We start from the raw sequence: 25,155 nt of genomic DNA on the forward strand, positions 1-25,155 counted from the left end.
AAGACAAAAACAAAACAAAAAACCAATAGCACACACAGAGACGGGTAAAATATACTAGATCAGACATAATTACTGACATCCTAACAAGATCAATGAAAGACAGTAGCAGTCAGCAGCAAGAAAGCCAGAAAAGAACAAAACAAAACAAAAAAAATGGCATCTCTTTGGGAGCTCATCTCAAGAGGCTGGTTCCCTGTCAGAGCAGACCAGTACCGGCTGTAAAAAACCCTCTGAAATCTCTACAGTTGGGTTGAATGTGGCTAATCCTGCACACACACTGAAGACCATTACTCGAGACAGGTGAATAACTTTGGAACTTTCTTCAAAAGAATCATTCTTAGGTGTGATGGAAGGCAAGGCAGGACCCTCCTCCAACCAAATTCCTGCCAATAAGGGAGAAAAGACTGCTTTCTTATGGAAAGGCTAAGTCCCAGAGACCAATTCACTTCTTAACTACTGCTCTTGCCAGATAGGGGCTTTGGTGCTCTCTTTCTTGCAAAGACTATTTCTTTGAAAAAGGAGAACGCGCCATAGAACTCTCCCCCCATGTAGTAATATGATTCTAACAGTGAAGGCAAAAAAATCTACCAGATTAACAATTCTCAGCAACTGTCTTCAAGGACAATGGCAGTTTAGAAAAAAAAAAAGTGTGGTCCAACTTTAGACAATACACTATTGAGGAAGGATTGGCCTCTGGGGTGTCCCCTTGCAGCCCAAAAATGGCACTACTCATCCTATCCTGGGTTTCTGAAGGCAACCTCCACCTCTAGCGAAGTCAGGTGCTGGAGAGCCTTAGCTTTCTGGCTAAGACACTCTCCAGTTCATTCCTTCCAGGGTATCAAAGTCCCAAAATGCAAGGAGAAAAAAAAAAAAAAAAAGAGGGTTGTCTGACAAGCCTTCAGCAGGACCTTGCCCTTTCCTTCAGGGCCTGTATTCAAATAAATGGTCAGTCAGTCAGTCTCCCTACGCTCAGTTTTTCCATCCACTGGGGAGGCCCACCAAGCTAACAAGCTGTCTCAGGTTCCTGGCTGCAACCACTTTTAGCTCTGTGAAAGAAGCCTGGAGGTCTCCTCTCTTTCTGGATCAGCCACCAGGCAATCTAGCTACTCTCTCTACTCCTGACATCTACTACAGATAAACTGGGGTGGGTTGACTGGGCCCACAAGCCCTTGTTATCCCACTCTTGCTCAGCAGGGGATTTGTCCAAGCCATCACACAACTCCCACTCAGGATCATGCCTGGGGTACTAGTCGATCAGCTCCCATCTCAGGAGGAAAAAAAACCAGGTACCACTGCATGAACCATGGGTTGGTGTCCTTCATGGTGCTGAGCCACTACAGGGCCTGATCCATGACCAGGGTGTAAACATTCTGAAGAAGGGAGTATCAGAGCACGTCTACAGCCATTTTGCCACCAAGCCTTTTTTCTAAACCAAATACACTATCTCTCAGGGGAACAGTTTTCAGCTAAGGTGGAAGACTGGGTGCTCCTTCCATTGACCAACTATGATGAGACAGCTCCCAATCAGAGTTTAGAGGCAGCAGTTTGGAGGATAAATCATAGAATCATAGAATCATAGAATATCAGGGTTGGAAGGGACCCCAGAAGGTCATCTAGTCCAACCCCCTGCTCAAAGCAGGACCAAGTCCCAGTTAAATCATCCCAGCCAGGGCTTTGTCAAGCCTGACCTTAAAAACCTCTAAGGAAGGAGATTCTACCACCTCCCTAGGTAACGCATTCCAGTGTTTCACCACCCTCTTAGTGAAAAAGTTTTTCCTAATATCCAATCTAAACCTCCCCCATTGCAACTTGAGACCATTACTCCTCGTTCTGTCATCTGCTACCATTGAGAACAGTCTAGAGCCATCCTCTTTGAAACCCCCTTTCAGGTAGTTGAAAGCAGCTATCAAATCCCCCCTCATTCTTCTCTTCTGCAGACTAAACAATCCCAGCTCCCTCAGCCTCTCCTCATAAGTCATGTGCTCTAGACCCCTAATCATTTTCGTTGCCCTTCGTTGTACTCTTTCCAATTTATCCACATCCTTCCTGTAGTGTGGGGCCCAAAACTGGACACAGTACTCCAGATGAGGCCTCACCAGTGTCGAATAGAGGGGAACGATCACGTCCCTCGATCTGCTCGCTATGCCCCTACTTATACATCCCAAAATGCCATTGGCCTTCTTGGCAACAAGGGCACACTGCTGACTCATATCCAGCTTCTCGTCCACTGTCACCCCTAGGTCCTTTTCCGCAGAACTGCTGCCGAGCCATTCGGTCCCTAGTCTGTAGCGGTGCATTGGATTCTTCCATCCTAAGTGCAGGACCCTGCACTTATCCTTATTGAACCTCATTAGATTTCTTTTGGCCCAATCCTCCAATTTGTCTAGGTCCTTCTGTATCCTATCCCTCCCCTCCAGCGTATCTACCACTCCTCCCAGTTTAGTATCATCCGCAAATTTGCTGAGAGTGCAATCCACACCATCCTCCAGATCATTTATGAAGATATTGAACAAAACGGGCCCCAGGACCGACCCCTGGGGCACTCCACTTGACACCGGCTGCCAACTAGACATGGAGCCATTGATCACTACCCGTTGAGCCCGACAATCTAGCCAGCTTTCTACCCACCTTATAGTGCATTCATCCAGCCCATACTTCCTTAACTTGCTGACAAGAATGCTGTGGGAGACCGTGTCAAAAGCTTTGCTAAAGTCAAGAAACAATACATCCACTGCTTTCCCTTCATCCACAGAACCAGTAATCTCATCATAAAAGGCGATTAGATTAGTCAGGCATGACCTTCCCTTGGTGAATCCATGCTGACTGTTCCTGATCACTTTCCTCTCCTCTAAGTGCTTCAGGATTGATTCTTTGAGGACCTGCTCCATGATTTTTCCAGGGACTGAGGTGAGGCTGACTGGCCTGTAGTTCCCAGGATCCTCCTTCTTCTCTTTTTTAAAGATGGGCACTACATTAGCCTTTTTCCAGTCATCCGGGACTTCCCCCGTTCGCCACGAGTTTTCAAAGATAATGGCCAAGGGCTCTGCAATCACAGCCGCCAATTCCTTCAGCACTCTCGGATGCAATTCGTCCGGCCCCATGGACTTGTGCACGTCCAGCTTTTCTAAATAGTCCCTAACCACCTCTATCTCTACAGAGGGCTGGCCATCTCTTCCCCATTTTGTGTTGCCCAGCACAGCAGTCTGGGAGCTGACCTTGTTAGTGAAAACAGAGGCAAAAAAAGCATTGAGTACATTAGCTTTTTCCACATCCTCTGTCACTAGCTTGCCTCCCTCATTCAGTAAGGGGCCCACACTTTCCTTGGCTTTCTTCTTGTTGCCAACATACCTGAAGAAACCCTTCTTGTTACTCTTGACATCTCTTGCTAGCTGCAGCTCCAGGTGCGATTTGGCCCTCCTGATATCTTTCCTACATGCCCGAGCAATATTTTTATACTCTTCCCTGGTCATATGTCCAACCTTCCACTTCTTGTAAGCTTCTTTTTTATGTTTAAGATCCGCTAGGATTTCACCATTAAGCCAAGCTGGTCGCCTGCCATATTTACTATTCTTTCGACTCATCGGGATGGTTTGTCCCTGTAACCTCAACAGGGATTCCTTGAAATACAGCCAGCTCTCCTGGACTCCCTTCCCTTTCATGTTAGTCCCCCAGGGGATCCTGGCCATCTGTTCCCTGAGGGAGTCAAAGTCTGCTTTCCTGAAGTCCAGGGTCCGTATCCTGCTGCTTACCTTTCTTCCCTGCGTCAGGATCCTGAACTCAACCAACTCATGGTCACTGCCTCCCAGATTCCCATCCACTTTTGCTTCCCCCACTAATTCTACCCGGTTTGTGAGCAGCAGGTCAAGAAAAGCGCTCCCCCTAGTTGGCTCCCCTAGCACTTGCACCAGGAAATTGTCCCCTACGCTTTCCAAAAACTTCCTGGATTGTCTATGCACCGCTGTATTGCTCTCCCAGCAGATATCAGGAAAATTAAAGTCACCCATGAGAATCAGGGCATGCGATCTAGTAGCTTCCGTGAGTTGCCGGAAGAAAGCCTCATCCACCTCAAACAGCCTGGCTGTTTGAAAATAGCCAGAGCCTCGCGAACCAGCTGAGCGGCAGCGAACCAGCGGAGCAGCGGGGACAGCAGAGCAGCTCACAGCAGGAGTTTGCCTGGGACTGGTAAGTATCCGAGTGTGTGTGTTTGCTTGCTGAGGAAGTATCCGAGCGTGTGTTTGCTGGGAGGGCAGGGAGAGAGCCTGAGTGAGTGTCTGATTGGCTGCTAGCCTGCAGGGGGCGGGCATTAGGGTGTCTGTGTGTTTGCGTCAGGGAAGCCTGGCTGTTTAAAAATAGCCAGAGCCTCGCGAACCAGCTGAGCAGCGGGGACAGCAGAGCAGCTCACAGCAGGAGTTTGCCTGGGAGTTCGCCTGGAGTGAGCCCAGTGAGGCTTACATCTTGCCAACGTCTCTGAGGAAGCTCATAGTAGGTAGGTGATATGGAAGGGGGGGGTTCAGCTATTGTGACCTGCACTGGATGTGCCATGTTTGTCTTTCTTCCACAGGACAGAAGCGACTTTGTCTGTACAAAGTGCAAGCTGGTCTCCATATTGGAAGAGAAGATTGAAGGTCTGGAGCAACAGGTAACGACCCTGCGTTGTATACGAGAGACTGAGGATTTTCTGGACCAAACTCAGGATAGCCTTCTAGGGGCACAAAGCTCTAAAGATATAGAGCAGGTTGCACAGAGGAGCCAAGAGGCCAGTGAAGAAGCTTGGCAACATGTGACCTCCAGAAGAGGTAAGCGGAATGTCCGGGTTCCAGTAACACAGACACAGGTAACTAACCGCTTTCATGTTCTCTCCACAGGTACCATTGCGGAGAGTGGACCAGATGATATGTCTGGGGGGAGAAAGCAGAAGGAGACCCCGCTGGTTGGGAGGCATGAGATGCGATGTCCTGAGGTTGGGGGTTCCACGACCACCACTCCCAAGAGGAGAAGGCGGGTGGTGGTGGTCGGGGACTCTCTCCTCCGGGGGACTGAGTCATCTATCTGCCGCCCTGACCGGGAAACCGAGAAGTCTGCTGCTTGCCAGGGGCTAAGATTCGTGATGTGACGGAGAGACTGCCGAGACTCATCAAGCCCTCGGATCGCTACCCCTTCCTGCTTCTCCACGTGGGCACCAATGATACTGCCAAGAATGACCTTGAGCAGATCACTGCGGACTACGTGGCTCTGGGAAGAAGGATAAAGGAGTTGGAGGCGCAAGTGGTGTTCTCGTCCATCCTCCCCGTGGAAGGAAAAGGCCTGGGTAGGGACCGTCGAATCGTGGAGGTCAACGAATGGCTACGCAGGTGGTGTCGGAGAGAAGGCTTTGGATTCTTTGACCATGGGATGGTGTTCCATGAAGGAGGAGTGCTGGGCAGAGACGGGCTCCATCTTACGAAGAGAGGGAAGAACATCTTTGCCAGCAGGCTGGCTAACCTAGTGAGGAGGGCTTTAAACTAGGTTCACCGGGGGAAGGAGACCAAAGCCCTGAGGTAAGTGGGAAAGCGGGATACCGGGAGGAAGCACAGGCAGGAATGTCTGTGAGGGGAGGGCTCCTGCCTCATACTGGGAATGAGGGGCGATCAACAGGTTATCTCAAGTGCTTATATACAAATGCACAAAGCCTTGGAAACAAGCAGGGAGAACTGGAGGTCCTGGTGATGTCAAGGAATTATGACGTGATTGGAATAACAGAGACTTGGTGGGATAACTCACATGACTGGAGTACAGTCATGGATGGTTATAAACTGTTCAGGAAGGACAGGCAGGGCAGAAAAGGTGGGGGAGTAGCACTGTATGTAAGGGAGCAGTATGACTGTTCAGAGCTCCGGTACGAAACTGTGGAAAAACCTGAGTGTCTCTGGATTAAGTTTAGAAGTGTGTGCAACAAGAGTGATGTCATGGTGGGAGTCTGCTATAGACCACCGGACCAGGGGGATGAGGTGGATGAGGCTTTCTTCCGGCAACTCACGGAAGCTACTAGATCGCATGCCCTGATTCTCATGGGTAAATTCCTTGGTGAAGTATGGGCTGTACAGAATAGGTTCCCCACATAGTTGGGACTTAAGAGTCTGGAAGGATTTTTCACAGGCCCTCATCCAGTGAGCCTTTCTAGAGCTGCTGTCCTTAAGCAGATCCAGGAGTGGCTGGAATGAAAGATAACCATGGTACAAATCTACAATAGTATTCTGCCAGCCCCAGGAATGTTGTACCTGTTTCTTCAAGGTTGGGGCAAGGCAGGCTGTCAAGGCTTGGACCTTATCCACAAGTGATCAAAACTTGGCCTTTCACCAACACAGGCACCTCATCCCATGCTTGCTTAAGCAGCACTTTGTAGGGATTGCTGTTAATCCAGTATCTTCTAAGCACTGGAGGATGCCAGCTACCTGTTTCAGGTGGTCCTACCAACCCCAATCATAAATAACTGTATCATCCAGGGAGGCCATGGCATAGTGGCCCAGGGGCTGGAGGACCCAGCCCATCAGCCATTGAAAAGTCACAGAGGGCCCATGAAAACAGCATGGTTCAGCACTGATACAGTCTGTAGGGAGTGGCAAAAGCTGTTTTTTTCCACTGGGTCTCCAATGTGATTGCCAATATCCCTTTGTAAGATCCAGCATGAGATGGTCCCCAACAGATACAGATCTTGTAGAGGGGGTTCTGGATACCTGCAGCCCTAGCTCTGGTTCTGGAGAATATGCAGCAATGAACAAAACCTCTGGTGACTTCTATGGCTTTAAGAAATTAACATGATACATTTGTTTTTTTTTTCTTGGTACATTGCCTAATCTTGTAATTTACCAGTCCTACTTGGTATGTAATTTCATAGGGCTCACTGTCAGACCAAAAGTTTGGACTCCATTTGAGGGAGTAATATGAGCACCTGATCTGCAGGGTTAAACACTCAGCAGTGGGCCCCTTTGCTATATGCATGCTGCTGGGCCCACTGGGCATTAAGAAGATTTTTCCCTTATGCATGTGCCTGAGGCTTCGAGCCTTTCTTTAAGGGCAGGCACATGCTGTACAACGTTTTAGTCTCAGAGACCCTATAAGTAGTAATAGTAGTAGCAGTAGTAGTTTTGTAGTACCTAGGAGCCCCAATCAAGAACCAGGACCCCATGTACTAGGAGCTGTACAAATACAGAACAAAAAAAGAGTCCCTTTTCTTTCCACATCCCCTGCACTAGGATTAAAATCTCCCCCCCAGTTGCTTCAAGAGTTCAAAAGGGGAGAGTGGATGACTGGGATACCTCCTACACCGCAAATGGCCAGTGTGTGGTTTGTCTACCACATCACAACTACAGACCAGTATTTCCCAAAAGCGTGAAGAGTGCCCAAATGGTAGGACACAAAGTACAAGCCAAGGGACATGGACAGATCTCCAAATCTTTCCCCCTAGTCTCAGCTTTCATTTTTTAAAGAGATTGACTGTAACTGTTATGGCTGCAAAGAAAACTTCAAAACATAAAGTGAGGGCATGGCTACACTAGAGCTCTCTAAGGCTATGTCTGTACTATGGACCTTACAGCAGCACAGCTGTACTACTGCAGGTCTCCTGTGTAGAGCTCTCCCGCTGGCATAATTAAACCACCCCTAACGAGTGGTGGTAGCTATGTTGGCAGGACAGCGTCTCCATCCAACATAGCACTGTCCACCCGAGCGCTTTTATCAGTGAAACTTTTGTCAGTCAGGCATGTGTTTTTTTTCACAGCCCTGACTGACAAAAGTTTCACCGACAAAAGTGCTAGTGTAGACAGAGCCTACAGCAGTCACTCTAAGATGATGGGAGAGATGGGACATAACACTGTCCATACCAGCACTTACGTCGGTGTGACTTTTGTTACTCTGGGGGGATTGTTTATTCACACCTGAGCAACATAAATTATGCAGACAAACTGCAGTGTAGACATAGTCTAAGTATCACCAATGCTCTTTGAATTTGCAGAGTCAGCTAGACACTATAGCTCTGAGGTGTGAACTTCCTCATTCATTTCAGTGGGTGCTAACTTTAATGCCAATGACAATATTTTAAAAGTAAATAATTATTTTGCTGTTCAAAACACATAAGAAGAGAGAGAACATAGCTATAAAGGTCTACACAAACATTTCCCGAAGTGGTGGAGGGCTCATTGGAAAAAGTCAGAGGCCAGGTAGAGCAGTGTGTAAAATGTATAAATTAAGGCACGTAAGCCTTCAACATATGGCAGGGCTACGCAGAGAAGGGGGAATGAGCAACTGGTTTCATCTTCCTGAAGAGGGCACTCAGCTTTTAAAAATTTGGGGAAAGCATCTATAGACAATCTCGGGAATATTTCCTTACAATAGTTGCCTAATCTTGCCTTCAAGAGCCAAGTCAACTACTTACTAAAAGCCGTCAATAATTTGCTATTTTAAAATCAAGATTGGACTTTTTTTAAAAAGTTAATTTTGCTCTGGTTCAAAAGGAATTATTTTGGGCTAGTTCTATGGCCTGTGTTATACAGGAGGTCAGACTAGTTGATCAAAATGGTTTCTCTTGCCTTAGCAGCTAGAAGTCAGTCAACTGACTTGATTCTACAATCCTTATATTTGAAAATGTAGAAAAACATCCAAAAATATTTAATAAATTTCAATTGGTATTCTATTGTTTAAAAGTGCAATTAATCACAATTAATTTTTTGAGTTAATCGCATGAGTTAACTGCAATTAATCAACAGCCCTAAATATTATGTATCATTTTTCCCAAAACAGTCTCCAGACCCAAACTGGGACACTTCACCATTTCCCTGACTAACTGGTTCCTCAGACTGACCGATTGCAGGGCCATTCAGCATCTAGTCCAGTGGTTCTCAAACTTTTGTACTGGTGACCCCTTTCACATAGCAAGCCTCTGAGTGCGACACACCCTAATAAATATATAAAAAAGTGTTAATTGAACACCATTATAAATGCTGGGGGTAAAGTGGGGTTTGGGGTGGAGGCTGACAGCTCGCGACCCCCCAGGTAATAACCTCACGACCCCCAGAGGGATCCCGACCCCAGTTTGAGAACCCCTGATTAGTCCCTGTGCAAATGCATTGATGCACTGTTTGGAAGTGATAAGAGAAGCTTCTTTAGATGGCAAATGGTGATCTGACTCACTGCAGTACACAATGCAGCCATCTGCTGTCAGCTGCTTTACACTACAATCCAGGGTCTCCAGCCAACCACAGCCCTGCTTGCTAGCTCAGATTTGATTCTTCTCCAGTCAAGAAACCAGCAAACGAAGCACGGGACCACTATGAGAGGACACAGACAGGTGAAGCCTCCTGAGCTCAGGATGGACCTGCAACAGGCAGCGGGTAATGAGGAAGTTTTGTTGAGTAACTGAGTCTGCTCCACTCCAAAAACCAGCAGCAACTTGCCAACCTTCCATGCTTCTTCTCTGGCCAGAAGCCCAACCTGCCACTCCAATCCAATCTCAAGTCAGAAAAGAAACTCCCTCAGACATGGAATCTTGGTGGTGAGAAGCCAGAAATGCAAGATGGAATTGCTGGGTAAAACCGAGACTGGAAGTCTGGCAAGAGCAGCTGAGGAAAACAAGAGACAAGAATGATTTGCGAAGGAGTAATCTAATGTTTTGGGGAAGGGGAGAAACTAAGGGCTTGTCTACACTTACAATGATGCAGCTGCACCGCTGTAGTGCTCTAGTGAAGACACTATCTATGCTGATAGGAAGGTTTCTTCCGGGAGAGGCAGTAGCTATGTCAACAGAAGCCCTCCCGTTGATATAGCGCTGTCTACACCTGGAATTAGATCGCTATAACTCCATCGGGTGTGGAGTGACGTAGTTATACGGATATAAATTCCTAGTATAGACTAAATCTGACTCTATTTTAGGAGAAATAGGGGGCAGAGAACTTGGTTCATAAAGCTATTCCTAAAGAGCTTTTTATTAACCTTTAGATCCCTCCATATTGCAGCAATTGGCAGGTGTTTAAAAAATAATAGTAAGGGAGGTATGCCTCCAGAACCTTCTTACAAAGGCCTTATTCATACACTCTGCAAACACATCTGGACCACCTACCCTTGACTCATTTTCCATCTCTTCCCCAATTACTAAAAATTACTCCATTCTGAGATCGTTCCCATGAAATGCTGAGGATTTCCTGCAAAATAATTAATTATCAGAACTTTGATTTGATTGGAAATTGTACTCAATTATGAGGAAACATGATTTCCCTCCAAAAAGAAAGGAATGTCACCAGGACAAAGAAGAATTAAATCCTCTTAATCTTCCTCTTCTGTGGTACTTTTAATGCTGCACAAATAGATTTTTATATTTTTTTGCCAAGATCAACAGTGAAATTGTTGACAATTTAAATGTTAATACTGGCTATTTTTAGATTTTAGAGGTAACACCATAACAAGATAAGGAACATTCAATTTACTGAGGTGTGACATCCTCTTTCAGTGTGCCTCCAGATTCTAGAAGTTTAACTCTGCATTGGTTTGTCCTTTTCATAATTAAAATTCCAGTCTCTGCCCCAAGAAGACAAGACAGGCCTAGCTAAAATCCAGAGGTAACAAAACATCCATCAGCTCTTTCTCCTATTTGGTACTCCAGAGCAGATGGGGAGGAATGAGTTCAAGAGGAGTAACTTAGGAGAAGTGAAAGGGCAGGTAAAGGAGAGCCTACCCAAACACCTTCTGCTCCCTATAGGTCTCCCAGTCTGCTGAATCTTTCCTGAAATAAAAAAAATCTTTTATAGCCTATTTCACGTAGGTCAAATTATTGCTCCCCATTCACCCCTCTGGACTACTCACAGAATTCAGAAGTTTGAAGTGGTAAGGTCCATACCAGACATGCTGGGCTGAACATATGCCCAAAGGACCTAGCATCCTCCTTCAGAGAAATTTAAGATGGGAAAAAAAGGAAATAAAAGTTAAAGGAAAAATTGAAACACCAAGAGAAACGGAAAGAGGGTAGGAGAAATGAAAACAGGGAAGAAAAGAAAACTCAGGAGACATAGCAAGTAAAGATATCTGCTTAGAAAGTTCAGTGTCAAAATATTACAATGAAACATACACTAATGTTTGATTTAAAATTCAGAGGATAAAATAGTGAAAGGAGAAGCTAGAGACATCTAGTTTTGGAATGGAGATAAGCACAGGAGCTCCATAATCTTAGGCACAAGCGAAGGGGCACCAGCTTTGATATTTTTAAAATTTAACCATCTAGTAGTGGTATTTGGCATGCTTGATGTACATCTCTGATGGAAGTTAAATGTAGTTGGTGCTTTGGGGCACATTTTTTTTTTTTTAAAAGAGAGACAGACCAATCTTGGTTTCAGAGTAGCAGCCATGTTAGTCTGTATTCGCAAAAAGAAAAGGAGTACTTGTGGCACCTTAGAGACTAACAAATTTATTAGAGCATAAGCTTTCGTGAGCTACAGCTCACAATCTTGTTACTCTCAAGTAAAAGTTAAATGGAAGACAAGTTAATACTTGCATGAGTATCTAAACCTCTCTCCTCAAAGATCTTCATCTTCTAACATTCAGGAAATTGCATGGGGTATTTTGATATTTTCCAGGGAAGATCCTCCAGGCATATATAGTTTTTACTCCAAAACAGACTCTTCATATTGATCAAGTTTAAATAAAACCTGTTATGTAAAAGGTGCTCCCCATTGCAAAGGATGAACAAAGCTCCTTGTTTGCACATGCACAAGTACTTTGTTATGACTGATTGTGAGCATGCCTCAATGCATGCAGTCCTTTCAGATGCATTTCTTCTCTTGAGGTATGTCTATATTACACGCCGGATCAGCAGGCAGCAATCGATCCAGTGAGGTTTGATTTATCGCATCTCCCATCAACTCCTGTACTCCACCGCCGTGAGAGGTGCAGGCAGAGTCGATGGGGGAGCAGCAGCAGTCGACTCACTGTAGTGAAGACACAGCGGTGAGTAGGTCTAAGTACGTCGACTTCAACTACGTAGCTGAAGTTGCGTTACTTAGATCGATCCCCCACCCTACTGCAGACCAGGCCTTGAACTGGTTTCTTCCCCTTGTGGCAGCCTGACCACAAAATGGTACTATGCTGAATAAAAACATAGACCCTATCAAAGTTTGGATTGTGAACTCCGGGATTATAAAACTTTGTTCTGTGTTTCTGCACATCTCACCGTTATTTTACAGAAGCCCCCCCTCCCCCCCCCACACACACAATTTTTAAATAGGTACCTATTTTAGGGGCAAGTTTATAGCCAAGATATAGGAAAATTTTATGGCTGTCAAGCGATTAAAAAAATTAAGCATGATTAATCGCACTGTTAAACAATAGAATACCATTTATTTAAATATTTTTGGATATTTTCTTCATTTTCAAATATATTGATTTCATTTACAACACAAAATACAACGTGTAAAGTGCTCAATTTATATTTATTTTTGATTACAAGTATTTGCATTGTAAAAACCAAAAGAAATAGTATTTTTCAATTCACCTCATACAAGTACTGTAGTGCAATCTCTTTGTTGTGAAAGTGCAATTTACAAATGTCGAATTTTTTTTGTTACATAACTGCACTCAAAAACAAAACAATGTAAAACTTCAGAGCCTACAAGGCTACTCAGTCCTACTTCAGCCAAACAAGCTTGTTTACATTTGCAGGAGATAATGCTGCCCGCTTCCTGTTTACAATGTCACCTGAAAGCGAGAACAGGCGTCCACATGGCATTGTTGTAGCCAGCTTCGCAAGATATTTACATGCCAGATGCGCTAAAGATTCATGTATCCTTCATTCTTCAACTACCGTTCCAGGGGACAAATGTCCATGCTGATGATGGGTTCTACTCAATAACAATCCAAAGCAACTTTATTTTTTGGTGGTTTGGATTCTGTAGTTTCCACATCAGTGTTGCTTTTAAGACTTCTGAGAGCATGCTCCACATCTCATGCCTCTCAGATTTTGGAAGGTACTTCAGATTCTTAAACCTTGGGTTGAGTGCTGTAGCCATCTTTAGAAATCTCACATTGGTACCTTTGTGTTTTGTCAAATCTGCAGTGAGAGTGTTCTTAAAATGAACAACATGTGCTGATTTATCATCCAAGACTGCTATAATATGAAATATGTGGCAGAATGCGGGTAAAACAGAGCAGGGGACATACAATTCTCCCCTAAGGATTTCAATCACAAATTTAATTAACGCATTTTTTTTAAACGAGCATCAGCAGATTGGAAGCATGTCCTCTGGAATGATGGCAGAAGCACGAAGGGGCATGTGCATGTTTAGCATATCTGGCATGTAAATACCTTTCAATACCAGCTAGAAAAGTGTCATGCAAATGCCTGTTCTCACTTTCTGGTGACATTATAATTAAGAAGAGGGCAGTATTATCTCTGTAAATGTAAACTTGTTTGTCTTAGTTGGCTGAACAAGTAGGACTGAGTGGCCTTGTAGGCTCTGAAGTTGTACATAGTTTTGTTTTTGAGCGCAGTTATGTAACAAAAAAAATTCTACATTTGTAAATTGCACTTTCACGACAAAGATTGCACTACAATATTTGTATGAGATGAATTGAAATATACTATTTATTTTGTTTATAATTTATATGCAAATATTTAAATTAAAAATAGTATACACTTTGATTTCAGTTACAATACAATATATACGAAAATGTGGAAAAACATCCAAAATATTTAATAAATTTCAATTGGTATTCTATTGTTAACAGTGCAATTAAAACCGCAATTATCACGATTAATTTTTTTCAGTTAATTGCTTGTGTTAACTGCGATTAATCGACAGCCCTAAAAATTTATCTTCTTAGTAGATGAAGCAACAAGCATATATCTTTTGTCAGGTTTCAGAGTAGCAGCCGTGTTAGTCTGTATTCACAAAAAGAAAAGGAGTACTTGTGGCACCTTAGAGACTAGCAAATTTATTAGAGCATAAGCTTTCGTGAGCTACAGCTACTTCATCGGATGCATTTGGTGGAAAAAAAACAGAGGGGAGATTAATATACACACACAGAGAACATGAAACAATGAGTTTATCATACACACTGTAAGGAGAGTGATCACTTAAAGATAAGCCATCACCAGCAGCGGGGGGAGGGGCGGAGGAGGAAAACCTTTCATGGTGACAAGCAAGGTAGGCTATTTCCAGCAGTAAACAAGAATATCGGAGGAACAGTGGGGAGTGGGGTGCGGTGGGGGGGAGAAATAACATGGAGAAATAGTTTTACTTTGTGTAATGACTCATCCATTCCCAGTCTCTATTCAAGCCTAAGTTAATTGTATCCAGTTTGCAAATTAATTCCAATTCAGCAGTCTCTCGTTGGAGTCTGTTTTTGAAGTTTTTTTTGTTGAAGTATTGCCGCTTTTAGGTCTGTAATCGAGTGACCAGAGAGATTGAAGTCTTCTCCAACTGGTTTTTGAAAGTTATAATTCTTGACGTCTGATTTGTGTCCATTCATTCTTTTACGTAGAGACTGTCCAGTTTGACCAATGTACATGGCGGAGAGGCATTGCTGGCACATGATGGCATATATCACATTGGTAGATGCGCAGGTGAACGAGCCTCTGATAGTGTGGCTGATGTGATTAGGCCCTATGATGGTGTCCCCTGAATAGATATGTGGACAGAGTTGGCAACGGGCTTTGTTGCAAGGATAGGTTCCCGGGTTAGTGGTTCTGTTGTGTGGTGTGTGGTTGCTACCACTGACTTCCTGAGGCAACTACAGTCCATTGGTGATCTTCCTAAAAACACCATCCTAGCCACTATGGATGTAGAAGCCCTCTACACCAACATTCCACACAAAGATGGACTACAAGCCGTCAGAAACAGTATCCCTGATAATGTCACGGCTAACCTGGTGGCTGAACTTTGACTTTGTCCTCACCCATAACTATTTCACATTTGGGGACAATGTATACCTTCAAATCAGCGGCACTGCGATGGGTACCCACATGGCCCCACAGCATGCCAACATTTTTATGGCTGACTTAGAACAACGCTTCCTCAGCTCTCGTCTCCTAATGCCCCTACTCTACTTGCGCTACATTGATGACATCTTCATCATCTGGACCCATGGAAAAGCAGCCCTTGAGAAATTCCACCATGATTTCAACAATTTCCATCCCACCATCAACCTCAGCCTGGACCAGTCCACACAAGAGATCCACTTCCTGGACACTACGGTGCTAATAAGCGATGGTCACATGACCACCACCCTATATCGGAAACCTACTGACCGCTATTCCTACCTACATGCCTCTAGCTTTCATCCAGATCATACCACACGATCCATTGTCTACAGCCAAGCTCTACGATATAACCGCATTTGCTCCAACTCCTCAGACAGAGACATACACCTACAAGATCTCTATCATGCATTCCTACAACTACAATACCCACCTGCTGAAGTGAAGAAACAGATTGACAGAGCCACAAGAGTACCCAGAAGTTACCTACTACAGGACAGGCCCAACAAAGAAAATAACAGAACGCCACTAGCCATCACCTTCAGCCCCCAATTAAAACCTCTCCAACGCATCATCAAGGATCTACAACCTATCCTGAAGGACGACCCATCACTCTCACAGATCTTGAGAGACAGGCCAGTCCTTGCTTACAGACAGCCCCCCAACCTGAAGCAAATACTCACCAGCAACCACACACCACACAACAGAACCACTAACCCAGGAACCTATCCTTGCAACAAAGCCCGTTGCCAACTCTGTCCACATATCTATTCAGGGGACACCATCATAGGGCCTAATCACATCAGCCACACTATCAGAGGCTTGTTCACCTACGCATCTACCAATGTGATATATGCCATCATGTGCCAGCAATGCCCCTCTGCCATGTACATTGGCCAAACTGGACAGTCTCTACGTAAAAGAATGAATGGACACAAATCAGACGTCAAGAATTATAACATTCAAAAACCAGTTGGAGAACACTTCAATCTCTCTGGTCACTCGATCACAGACCTAAGAGTGGCTATCCTTCAACAAAAAAGCTTCAAAAACAGACTCCAATGAGAGACTGCTGAATTGGAATTAATTTGCAAACTGGATACAATTAACTTAGGCTTGAATAGAGACTGGGAATGGATGAGTCATTACACAAAGTAAAACTATTTCCCCATGAAGAAAAGGAGTACTTGTGGCACCTTAGAGACTAAAATTTATTAGAGCATAAGCTTTCGTGAGCTACAGCTCACTTCACGAAAGCTTATGCTCTAATAAATTTGTTAGTCTCTAAGGTGCCACAAGTACTCCTTTTCTTTTTGTGAATACAGACTAACACGGCTGCTACTCTGAAATATTTCCCCATGTTATTTCTCCCCCCATCCCACCCCCCACTGTTCCTCAGATATTCTTGTTAACTGCTGGAAATAGCCTACCTTGCTTGTCACCATGAAAGGTTTTTTTCCTCCCCCCCCCCCCCCCCCCCCCGCTGCTGGTGAGGGCTTATCTTAAGTGATCACTCTCCTTACAGTGTGTATGATAAACCCATTGTTTCATGTTCTGTGTGTGTGTATATCAATCTCCCCTCTATTTTTTCCACCAAATGCATCCGATGAAGTGAGCTGTAGCTCACGAAAGCTTATGCTCTAATAAATTTGTTAGTCTCTAAGGTGCCACAAATACTCCTTGTCTTTTTGCATATCTTTTGTGCAATTGTTCTTTAAAAAAAAATGCAGAAAGCTCAAATGGTATAACTTCAGACATAAATAAGGTCAGCTTAAATTGCTTATTTTTCAAATTGTTTAACTTGGTTCCTCTTTTTGGATTTTAGGAGCCAAACATGGTTTCTCTGAATTGGACAAAAGGCCAAGCCAGCTGTCATTTTCTAATGTGCCTATTTAGTTAGATATCACTTCTTTTTAAAACTTTACTTATAAACTTGACTTTCATGGACTTGTAATGTTTTAAAATGTCTCTTTAATGATTGATTTTCTACTTGACCATGAACAGTCCAGGTACCAAACATAAGAAAAAGCTTAAACTGCTTACAGGTATGCTCGACTATCTACTTTTGCAGCACCCCCGGGATTGAGGATTCCCCCTCCCAGCAGGCATGGACTTTCCTAAGCATCTTAGACAAGACCTGTATTTAGGGTCTTCCCCGCCCCCCCCTCATCTCCAGCTGCTTCCCAGTGCTTTATCCACTGACAGATAAACACAAGTGCATGTATAACTGAAACATTAACCACACTTCTGAGATTACAAGGATAACCTAACTTCTTTAAACACTTCTGGCCTTTAATCTATTACCCCAGTAATACCATGTAGAGCAGCTTTGGTAGGATCATGGATTAGTAACATCCAGCTTTGGGTGGGGAAAGGAGAGACAAAAGAGGGGCAATAACTGATACCAGTAAATTATGTTTCTCCCTACTGGCACCTCTAAAATTAAGAGCCACTGACTAATTTAAGAATTCTTTTCAAAATCCTTTACTAAAATTTATATCATTTTAAGTCTTCCTTCCCACTTTTTCCTTTCTGATCATTGTTTCAGATAATTTAAAAACTAAACCACCCTACATTTTTGACATTCAACTATGCCACAACCCAGTGTTTCATATCACAAATTGCTATAGAAAACTAATGATTAGGGAACTTTCTCTAATGGCACGGCTTATTTCTAAGAGGTTGGATTCTAGACATGCATGCTACTGTACTTCTTCCCAAAGATAATCTAAAGGTAATCTACAGGGTATTTTTATGGCCATACATTTAGGTGAAACTGAGGGAATGGTACATAGGATGAGAGACAGACAATATTACTATAATTAAAGAGAATTCTGTACAAGCTCCTAAAGGCGAAGGACTGGGGGTGAGGGTGGAAGGGGGAAGCAAGGCCAGCTGTATGTGCTAGTCTATATCAGGCTTTGGCATAAATTTGGGTGGGACCATGAGATTTGACTTTTCCACAATTTTTAATTTAATCTAATTTTCATAATAATTAAAAAACAAGAGCTTCCAAGCTTCCAGAGAAAATTCATTTGAATCTGGGAGTAAAAGACATGGATCTCTAACTGCCCTAGAGAAAGGGGAAAAAAAGTTTGTCAATGATTCGAGAACTGTTCAGCTCAAGGAAAAGCTAAGAAGATGACAAAGCATATGAATGGGGGTCAAAACTGCATATGTTAAAAGGTTAATTTTACTAGATAATGAAAACATAGAAGATAGACTAGGTTTTCATAAAGTTATAAGAAAAGTGAAGCTTTCGGTCAAGAATCAGTAATATAGACATAAGGTAAATGTGTTGCATCTTTTTATTTCAGTCCTTTGTCTGAATTATGTCTATTTACGTTGAGATTTCTTTGAGATAGAGGACAATATTATGTTTGTACAGCATTCATTACGTTTTTGGAAAATATTAAGTGCAAAGATCTCAAATTGTCTATGGCTAAATGTACTGTGGAAAAAGACATTGGAAAACTGCACCGTAAGGGGCAGAGACTTAACTGGATGGAGTCACAAGCAGGGAGTTTTCTTCAGTGTGGAAAAGGGTTGGGAAGAAGTAATCTGTAATGTCCAGATCTCATGCTGAATTTAGCAACAGTCAGAGGCTTGAATTTTCAAAGAAAAAAAGGAAGATTAAACTCCAGTCACAAGTGAGTAACTGGTCATCTTTGCAGTTACACTCTTGGAACATGGTGACTCTTGATAGCTGTGTTTACAAGTGAAGTTGTGATTATTAGGATCACATACATGCCCCTTTTCAAATGTGAACATTTGGGTCCTCATGACTATATAAGGAAATGTGCCAGTCTTTCCACTCAAAGTAACAAGAAATGAGCTTGATGCAAGAGTCACTTAGAGAAATTCTATGACTTGAGTTATGCAGGAGGGTCAGACTATGATGATCATAATGGTCCCTTCTGATTTTAAAATATATCTAGAGAGCTGTATAATGACAGTCCCTTAAAATGCCTATGAAGGAGACATTTCGGGCATGCCATAAACACAGCTTTATGTCTGACTGACTAAACCTTTCACCCCTGTGATACTGAACATCTATAAAAGATCCTTATACAAGAATCTGGATACAGAATCTATCTAATCCATTTAGCCAATCTGAACAGAGATTGGCTTCCCCTTGGACTTGTCCTCAAACACCACAGCGAGCCCTGGAGATTTAGGGAAGGATTTTACCGTCTTAGATAACTTATCACCCATTTAGCATCTAACATATGCAACCTGGTTTCTCCTAGTAAGCTCTGACGTTTAGTGAATAATACCAGATAAAGAGGAACTAGTTTTGGAAACCATCCTGATAGAAGCTAGTGGTGTGGACACCAAGGCAGTTTATCCTAACAGAACACAGTATATGCAGGACAAATCACCAGGCCTGGATCTCACTCATTCTCTTCAGGCTTGTACACACGAGAAAGTTGCACCAGTATAATTTTAATCAGCTTTTAAACTGATCTAGTTAAACTGACTAAAACTGGGTGCAAAAGACTGCGTGGACACTTATTTTGATATGAGTGTCTTATAGAAGTTTAGTTAAACCTGTTCCTAACTGACTTAGGCCTGGTCTATACTAGGTGGGGGGATTGATCTAAGTTATGCAACTTCAGTTACATGAATAACATAGCTGAAGTCAATGTACTTAGACCTACTCACGCGGTATCTTCACTACTGCTGCTGCTCCCCCATCAACTCTGCCTGCGCCTCTCGCAGCGTTGGAGTACAGGAGTCAACAGGAGAACGCTCGGGGATCAATTTATCAAGTCTAGACTAGACGCGATAAATCAACCCCTGCTAAACTGATCGCTGCTCACGGATCCGGTGAGTAGTATAGACATACCCTGAAACTTTTTGATGTTGAGGAAGCTGCAGTAACATTGGTCTGAGCATCCTTCAGTCCTGCTTGAATCCCAAGAAACACAAGAGGCTGTGGATCTGGATGTGAACTGTAGTTAAATGGGACACCAGGTCTGAGGAATGACAGTGTGGATGATTGCTTAATTCTGTGCATGTCTATTCACTTAGAAGACAATGGTGGGGCCAGTCAGTAAGCTCAGTACAACAGTTACTCAAACTGCATTCTCCTAAGCTTAGTAATAGTAGCTCTTCCTCCTTGGTTCTGAGTAGTGCAGCCTTATCTACCACTCCTCCCCATTTTTGCTTTAGAAGGCATTATACTCTTCTCAGAGAGCTCAGACCCATGAAGGATGGGATCAGAGGCTCATCCTGTGAGCTCTCAGATTTGTGCATTGCCTAACAAAGTTGGCTTTAGGATTAAGGCACCTGCCCATTTCAGGTCTGATTCTCCTGAAACCATGGATACAAATTTCTATGATTGGTATCAGAATTTAAGAGCTTTGCTGTCTTAAGTCTCTTCTCCAGTATAAAGATGGCCTCTACGCTGCCCCAGTCCTCATCCCTTTCTGCGATGGGCTGTTCCTCCAGTATAACTTAGAGCAGCCTTAAGACTGGGCTAGGTCATGCTTCCTCCACCACTCCAGCTTCACCATCTACCCTAGTAGCAGGGCAGGAGGGTGGTATAGAGGCCATAACTCCAGTTCTTTAGCAGTGGAACTTCCACGTATAGTCCTCTCAGGGATGGCTATGCCAGAATCTGTTGACAGTACAGCTGCATAGTAATAGAGATCATCAAATGTGCTATTGCAACACTATTTAATACAGCACCAAGAAATGTTAACTCTTACGTAGTTCCCATATAGTTGGAGGGGAATTGATCACTTTACTTTATGTGCAATCTTGTGCCACTATTGCATGCAACTCCACTTCCATCAATGCCTGGAGAGGGTAAGTCTGCACACAGTCATGCATGGGTGGAACAATCCCTGCTCAAGGTCTTTTGCTTGGCCAAATATGATAAAGAAAGATAGGACCTGAAACTAATTTCCATCAAAAGACTACCTAATGGTAACTTTGCTACTGTTCATACTGCACCTCTTCATGAGATTCTCCAGAGCTGTCAGTATGGCACTGGACTACTTTGCCAACAAATATGAAAATTATAGAGGAGGAATGTAAGGAAACACCAAATGCTTTATACTCACACATACGCCAAGGCTGAGGCATTCTTTAAGAGCATCATTGGTTTTGGAAATATAAATGGTCACTGTACATGTGTACAAGTGAACAATAGCTGATTTTACCAAACACACAGAAACGTGTGGTGCATATTAGGCAACAATAATTTAGCACTCTGTATGACTATATTTAAAAATGGAAAATATAAATAGTAAAATTGTACTTACACTGGAATGCTTTCAAAGGCATCTTCGAAGTTTTCCTGCAAAAAAAAAATAAGCCAAGAATGACTTTTCAATAAATAGAAAGGGTGCGTGTGTTGTTTTTTGATGAAGTGATGCCAAAAAGCCACACAACTACAGAATCAGATTGATTTTATTCTACCACTACAGAAATAACTCACAATTGGGTATTTATTGGGTATCTACAACTTTAGCCTATTAACCAACACCCTACCATAGTTTATTGTCATTAGAATATGGAGTTGAACTAGTGAGACCTCCCATTTTCATCATATCCCACAAGCAGAGCTGTCCTTTCAGCTGAAGTTTATGGTCCAGTGGTCACCTTAGGCTCACACCTTCTATTATAAAAACTATACTTGGGATAAATAATATATTTAAAATAATAACTATAAAAGAGTGACTGGAAATACTTAATAGAAAATTGGAGCTAAAAGTGGCAACTGGATTCGTTAACTAGTGAAGAGGCAATTTAAAACTTGTACTCTCCCCATCAGTCTTTTCTCCATTCTTTCCCACAGTCACTTCCTCCTCCTCTTCCCCAGTCCTTTAAATCAAGCAATCATAGAAACGTAGGTCTGGAAAGGACCTCAGTAGGTCATCTAGTCTAATCCCTGCATTCAAGTCAGGACTACGTAATAATTAGACCATGACTGACAGGTGTTTGTCTAACCTGTTCTTAAAAACCTCCAATGATGGAGATCCCACAATCTCACTTGGCAAGTTGCTCTAGTGCTTAACGACCTTGACGGTTAGGAGCCTGCCTTAGCCCCGCTGCCACCCCAGAGCCACTCAAGGTAAGCGATGCCAGGATGGAGCCTGCACCCCGAACCCTTGCCCTGAGCCCCCTGCTGGACCCTGCACCCAACCCCCTGTCCTGAGCCCCCAACCCCTTGACCTGAACCCCACCCATACTCCGCACCCCTCCCTGCATCTCAACCCCCTGCCGAGCCCCCTCATACACAATGCACCCCTCCTGTGTCCCAACCCCTTGCCCTGAGCCCCTTCCTGCACACCGCACTCCCTCCCACACCCTACACTCCCTCCTGCACCCCAACCCCCTGACCCAGCCCTACATTCATGGCCCTGCATGCAATTTGCTCACCCAGATGTGGCCCTTGGGCCAAAAAGTTTGCCCACCCCTGGTCTAGGCTGTATTTCCCTAACTTGTTTATGAGAAGGTCATGCAAGACAGTATCAAAAGCCTTACTAAAGTCAAGATATACCACATCTACCTCTTCCCTACTATCCACAAGGCTCGTTATCCTGTCCAAAAAAAGCTCCTATTAGGTTGGTTTGATATGATTTGTTCTTGACAAATCCACGTTGACTGTTACTTATCACCTTATTATCTACTAGATGTCTGCAAATTGATTGCTTGATTATTTTTTCCATTATCTTTCTGGATACTGAAGTTAAGCTGACTGGTCTGTAATTCCCTGGGTTGTCATTATAGGATTGGCACTACTTCCCTCTTCCAGTCCTCTGGAATCCCTCCCATCTTCCATGCATTTTCAAAGATAATCACTAATGACTCACATCTCCTCAGTCAGCTCCTTGTGTATTCTAGGATGCATTTCATCAGGCCCTGCCAATTTGAAGACACCTAATTTGCCTGAGTAAGTTTTCACTTGTACTTTCTCTATTTTAGTCTCAGATCTTACCTCATTTTCACCTATGTTCACTATGTTGTATGTCCAATCTCTACTAAGCTTTTTGGTGAAAATTGAAACAAAAATGTCATCTATCACTTCTACTATTTGCACATTTTCTGCTACTGTCTTTCCCCCACCTCATTGAGAAATGGGACTACCCTGTCCTTGATCTTCCTCTTGCTTCTAATGTATTTGTAAAATGTCCTAGTCTCAAGTCAAGCTACCGATCCAGTAGCTTCCTACAGTCAAACCATTCTAAGCCAGTGGTGCAGATATGCTGAATGAGGAAGTATCCTTTTCCCTCTGAAGTGCCACTAGAAACATGTCATAAGGAAGCAGTTCAAAGATGGCGTAAGGGAAAAGACTGCCTGTTATAACTGTAGAAACAGCAATCAGAGGAAGCAGCCTGGGCAATACAGCAATTAAAGTCTTCCTTCATCATGGTTTCTGAGAAGCTGCCAATGCCAGCAGTCTGGCTGTAAATGGGTCATGACCCCTTAAGCTAGCAGCCCCATGAATGTCTCCATTGCACCCTTCCCAAAACACACTCATTGCCAGGGCATTAATGGAAGAGAAATAATACCCAACTTTTCACGCTGATCTAAGTGGACAAAAGCAAATTTGCCTCAGAGATGGCACAGTACCTATGAGAAATAAACTGTCAGATGAAAATAAACCAGCTACCCAAAGTTCAACCCAAAGTCAGATAGATGTAATAATGGTAAAAAAGAAGCGACTTGAGAAATGTGTTAAACACATGACTGCATGAGAATATCCACCCATCCAAGCTTCCCCACTTCCCAGTTGTCAAAGTAATGCAAAACCTTGGAATATTACTAGGGTTTTTTTTGTTTTTGGGTGGAGTATAGATAGAATTTTAGATGTGCATAAGCACATCATCATGTGACTGAAGTTATCATACAGTAACAATCCAGGAAGTTGGGCCTTTATTGTATGAACTTTTGATTTCTTAGTGAATGCTCATTAGAAATGTATCTGACAAGTAACTTCAAATGCTATAATAAATTGCTAAGTACTAATTTTAACTGCCACATGATAACTTTGATTTGCCTTTGAGTAACAAATTACACTAACGTCCTCCAGTGTGATGTTACACATGCAAATGCCCAAATGTGTTATTTTCCTTTAAGTAAAAAATATAAAAGTTATTTTCCATTCAGGAAAGACAAAATTTCAAAAAAGGAAACTAATTTTATCATTTGGTATCAGCAGAATCTGCTGCTCCAACAAGCTTCACATTACTGAGAGAGTTGGAACCAGTGAAACTATCCTTCAATCACTGGGAGTAAACTGATGAATGTAATTAAAATTGAGGTTTTATTGATGGACCATTTGGAATCTACTATTTTCTCAAAAAACAAGCTGGTTGCCATAATCCTGGAACTGGAGAAGCAGAGAAAGACCAGAACTTGGGCTGGAGAAAAAGACAAACAGCCAAGGACTTGGTCACAACAAGCCCCTAAAACAGAGATTGGGGCAAACTACGGCCCACATCCAGCCCACAGACCATCCTGACGGTCCTTGAGCTCCCGGCTGGGGAGGCTCTCTCCCAGCCCCTCTCCTGCTGTCCTTCCTCCCCCGCAGCCTCAGCTCGCTGTGCCACCAGCCCTCTGGGCGGCGGGGCTGCAAGCTCCTGCCACACAGCGTGGTTGGCTCCAGCCAGGCAGCGTGGCTGCCAGTCCTGCTGCTCTGAGTGGCATGGTAAGGGGGCGGGGAGCAGGGGGGTTGGATAAGGGGCAGAGGGTTCCAGAGGGTAGTCAGGGGACAGAGGTTCGGGGGGGGGGGGAGAAGTGGCCAGGGGATGGGTATTTAGTTGGATGGGGGGGTTCCAGGGGGGAAGTTGGGGACAAGGAGCAAGGGTGGTTGGAAGTGGGGGGGGGTCAGGCTGTTTGGGGAGCACAGCCTTCCCTATCTGGCCCTCCATACAAATTTCAGAACCCCGATATGGCCCTCAGGCCAAAAAGTTTGCCCACTCTGCCATAAAATAATATAGTTGAGCTGAGATGGGAGGCTGCTACACATGAAGCTAAACACATTAATATAAATCCTTTGATGTTGTCACCTGGGCCTCACTGAATTGCTCGGGGGGTGGGGGAGGGCTCTACTACTGAAGCTAAAAGTCCCCAGGCTTCCCTGAAGACCCTCTCCTTGTCAGACTGAGGTCAAGCTGGAGAAAGAAGAAAATGGCAAAATATCT

The 25,155-nt window shown here is 43.6% G+C and overlaps 1 protein-coding gene across 5 annotated transcripts in view; it reads right to left on the reverse strand.

The window, feature by feature from the left end:
- The window catches only part of TTC39B (tetratricopeptide repeat domain 39B), a 171,019-nt gene that overhangs the window by 63,147 nt on the left and 82,717 nt on the right, over window positions 1–25,155 (reverse strand). For 4 of the 5 annotated variants that reach the window (XM_043514788.1, XM_038403043.2, XM_043514789.1 and 1 more), the window contains exon 2: window positions 21,268–21,302. Coding sequence is in view for 3 of the 5 variants with exons in the window: in XM_038403043.2 (XP_038258971.1) it covers window positions 21,268–21,302 (35 nt within the window). In the remaining 2 variants the exon portion in view is untranslated. Of the gene's footprint in view, window positions 1–21,267; window positions 21,303–25,155 lie in introns of those variants that run through there. The other variant, XM_038403044.2, reaches the window with a different exon arrangement.

The sequence above is a fragment of the Dermochelys coriacea genome, chromosome 5, assembly GCF_009764565.3.
Source record: "Dermochelys coriacea isolate rDerCor1 chromosome 5, rDerCor1.pri.v4, whole genome shotgun sequence".
Taxonomy (NCBI): Eukaryota; Metazoa; Chordata; order Testudines; family Dermochelyidae; genus Dermochelys; species Dermochelys coriacea.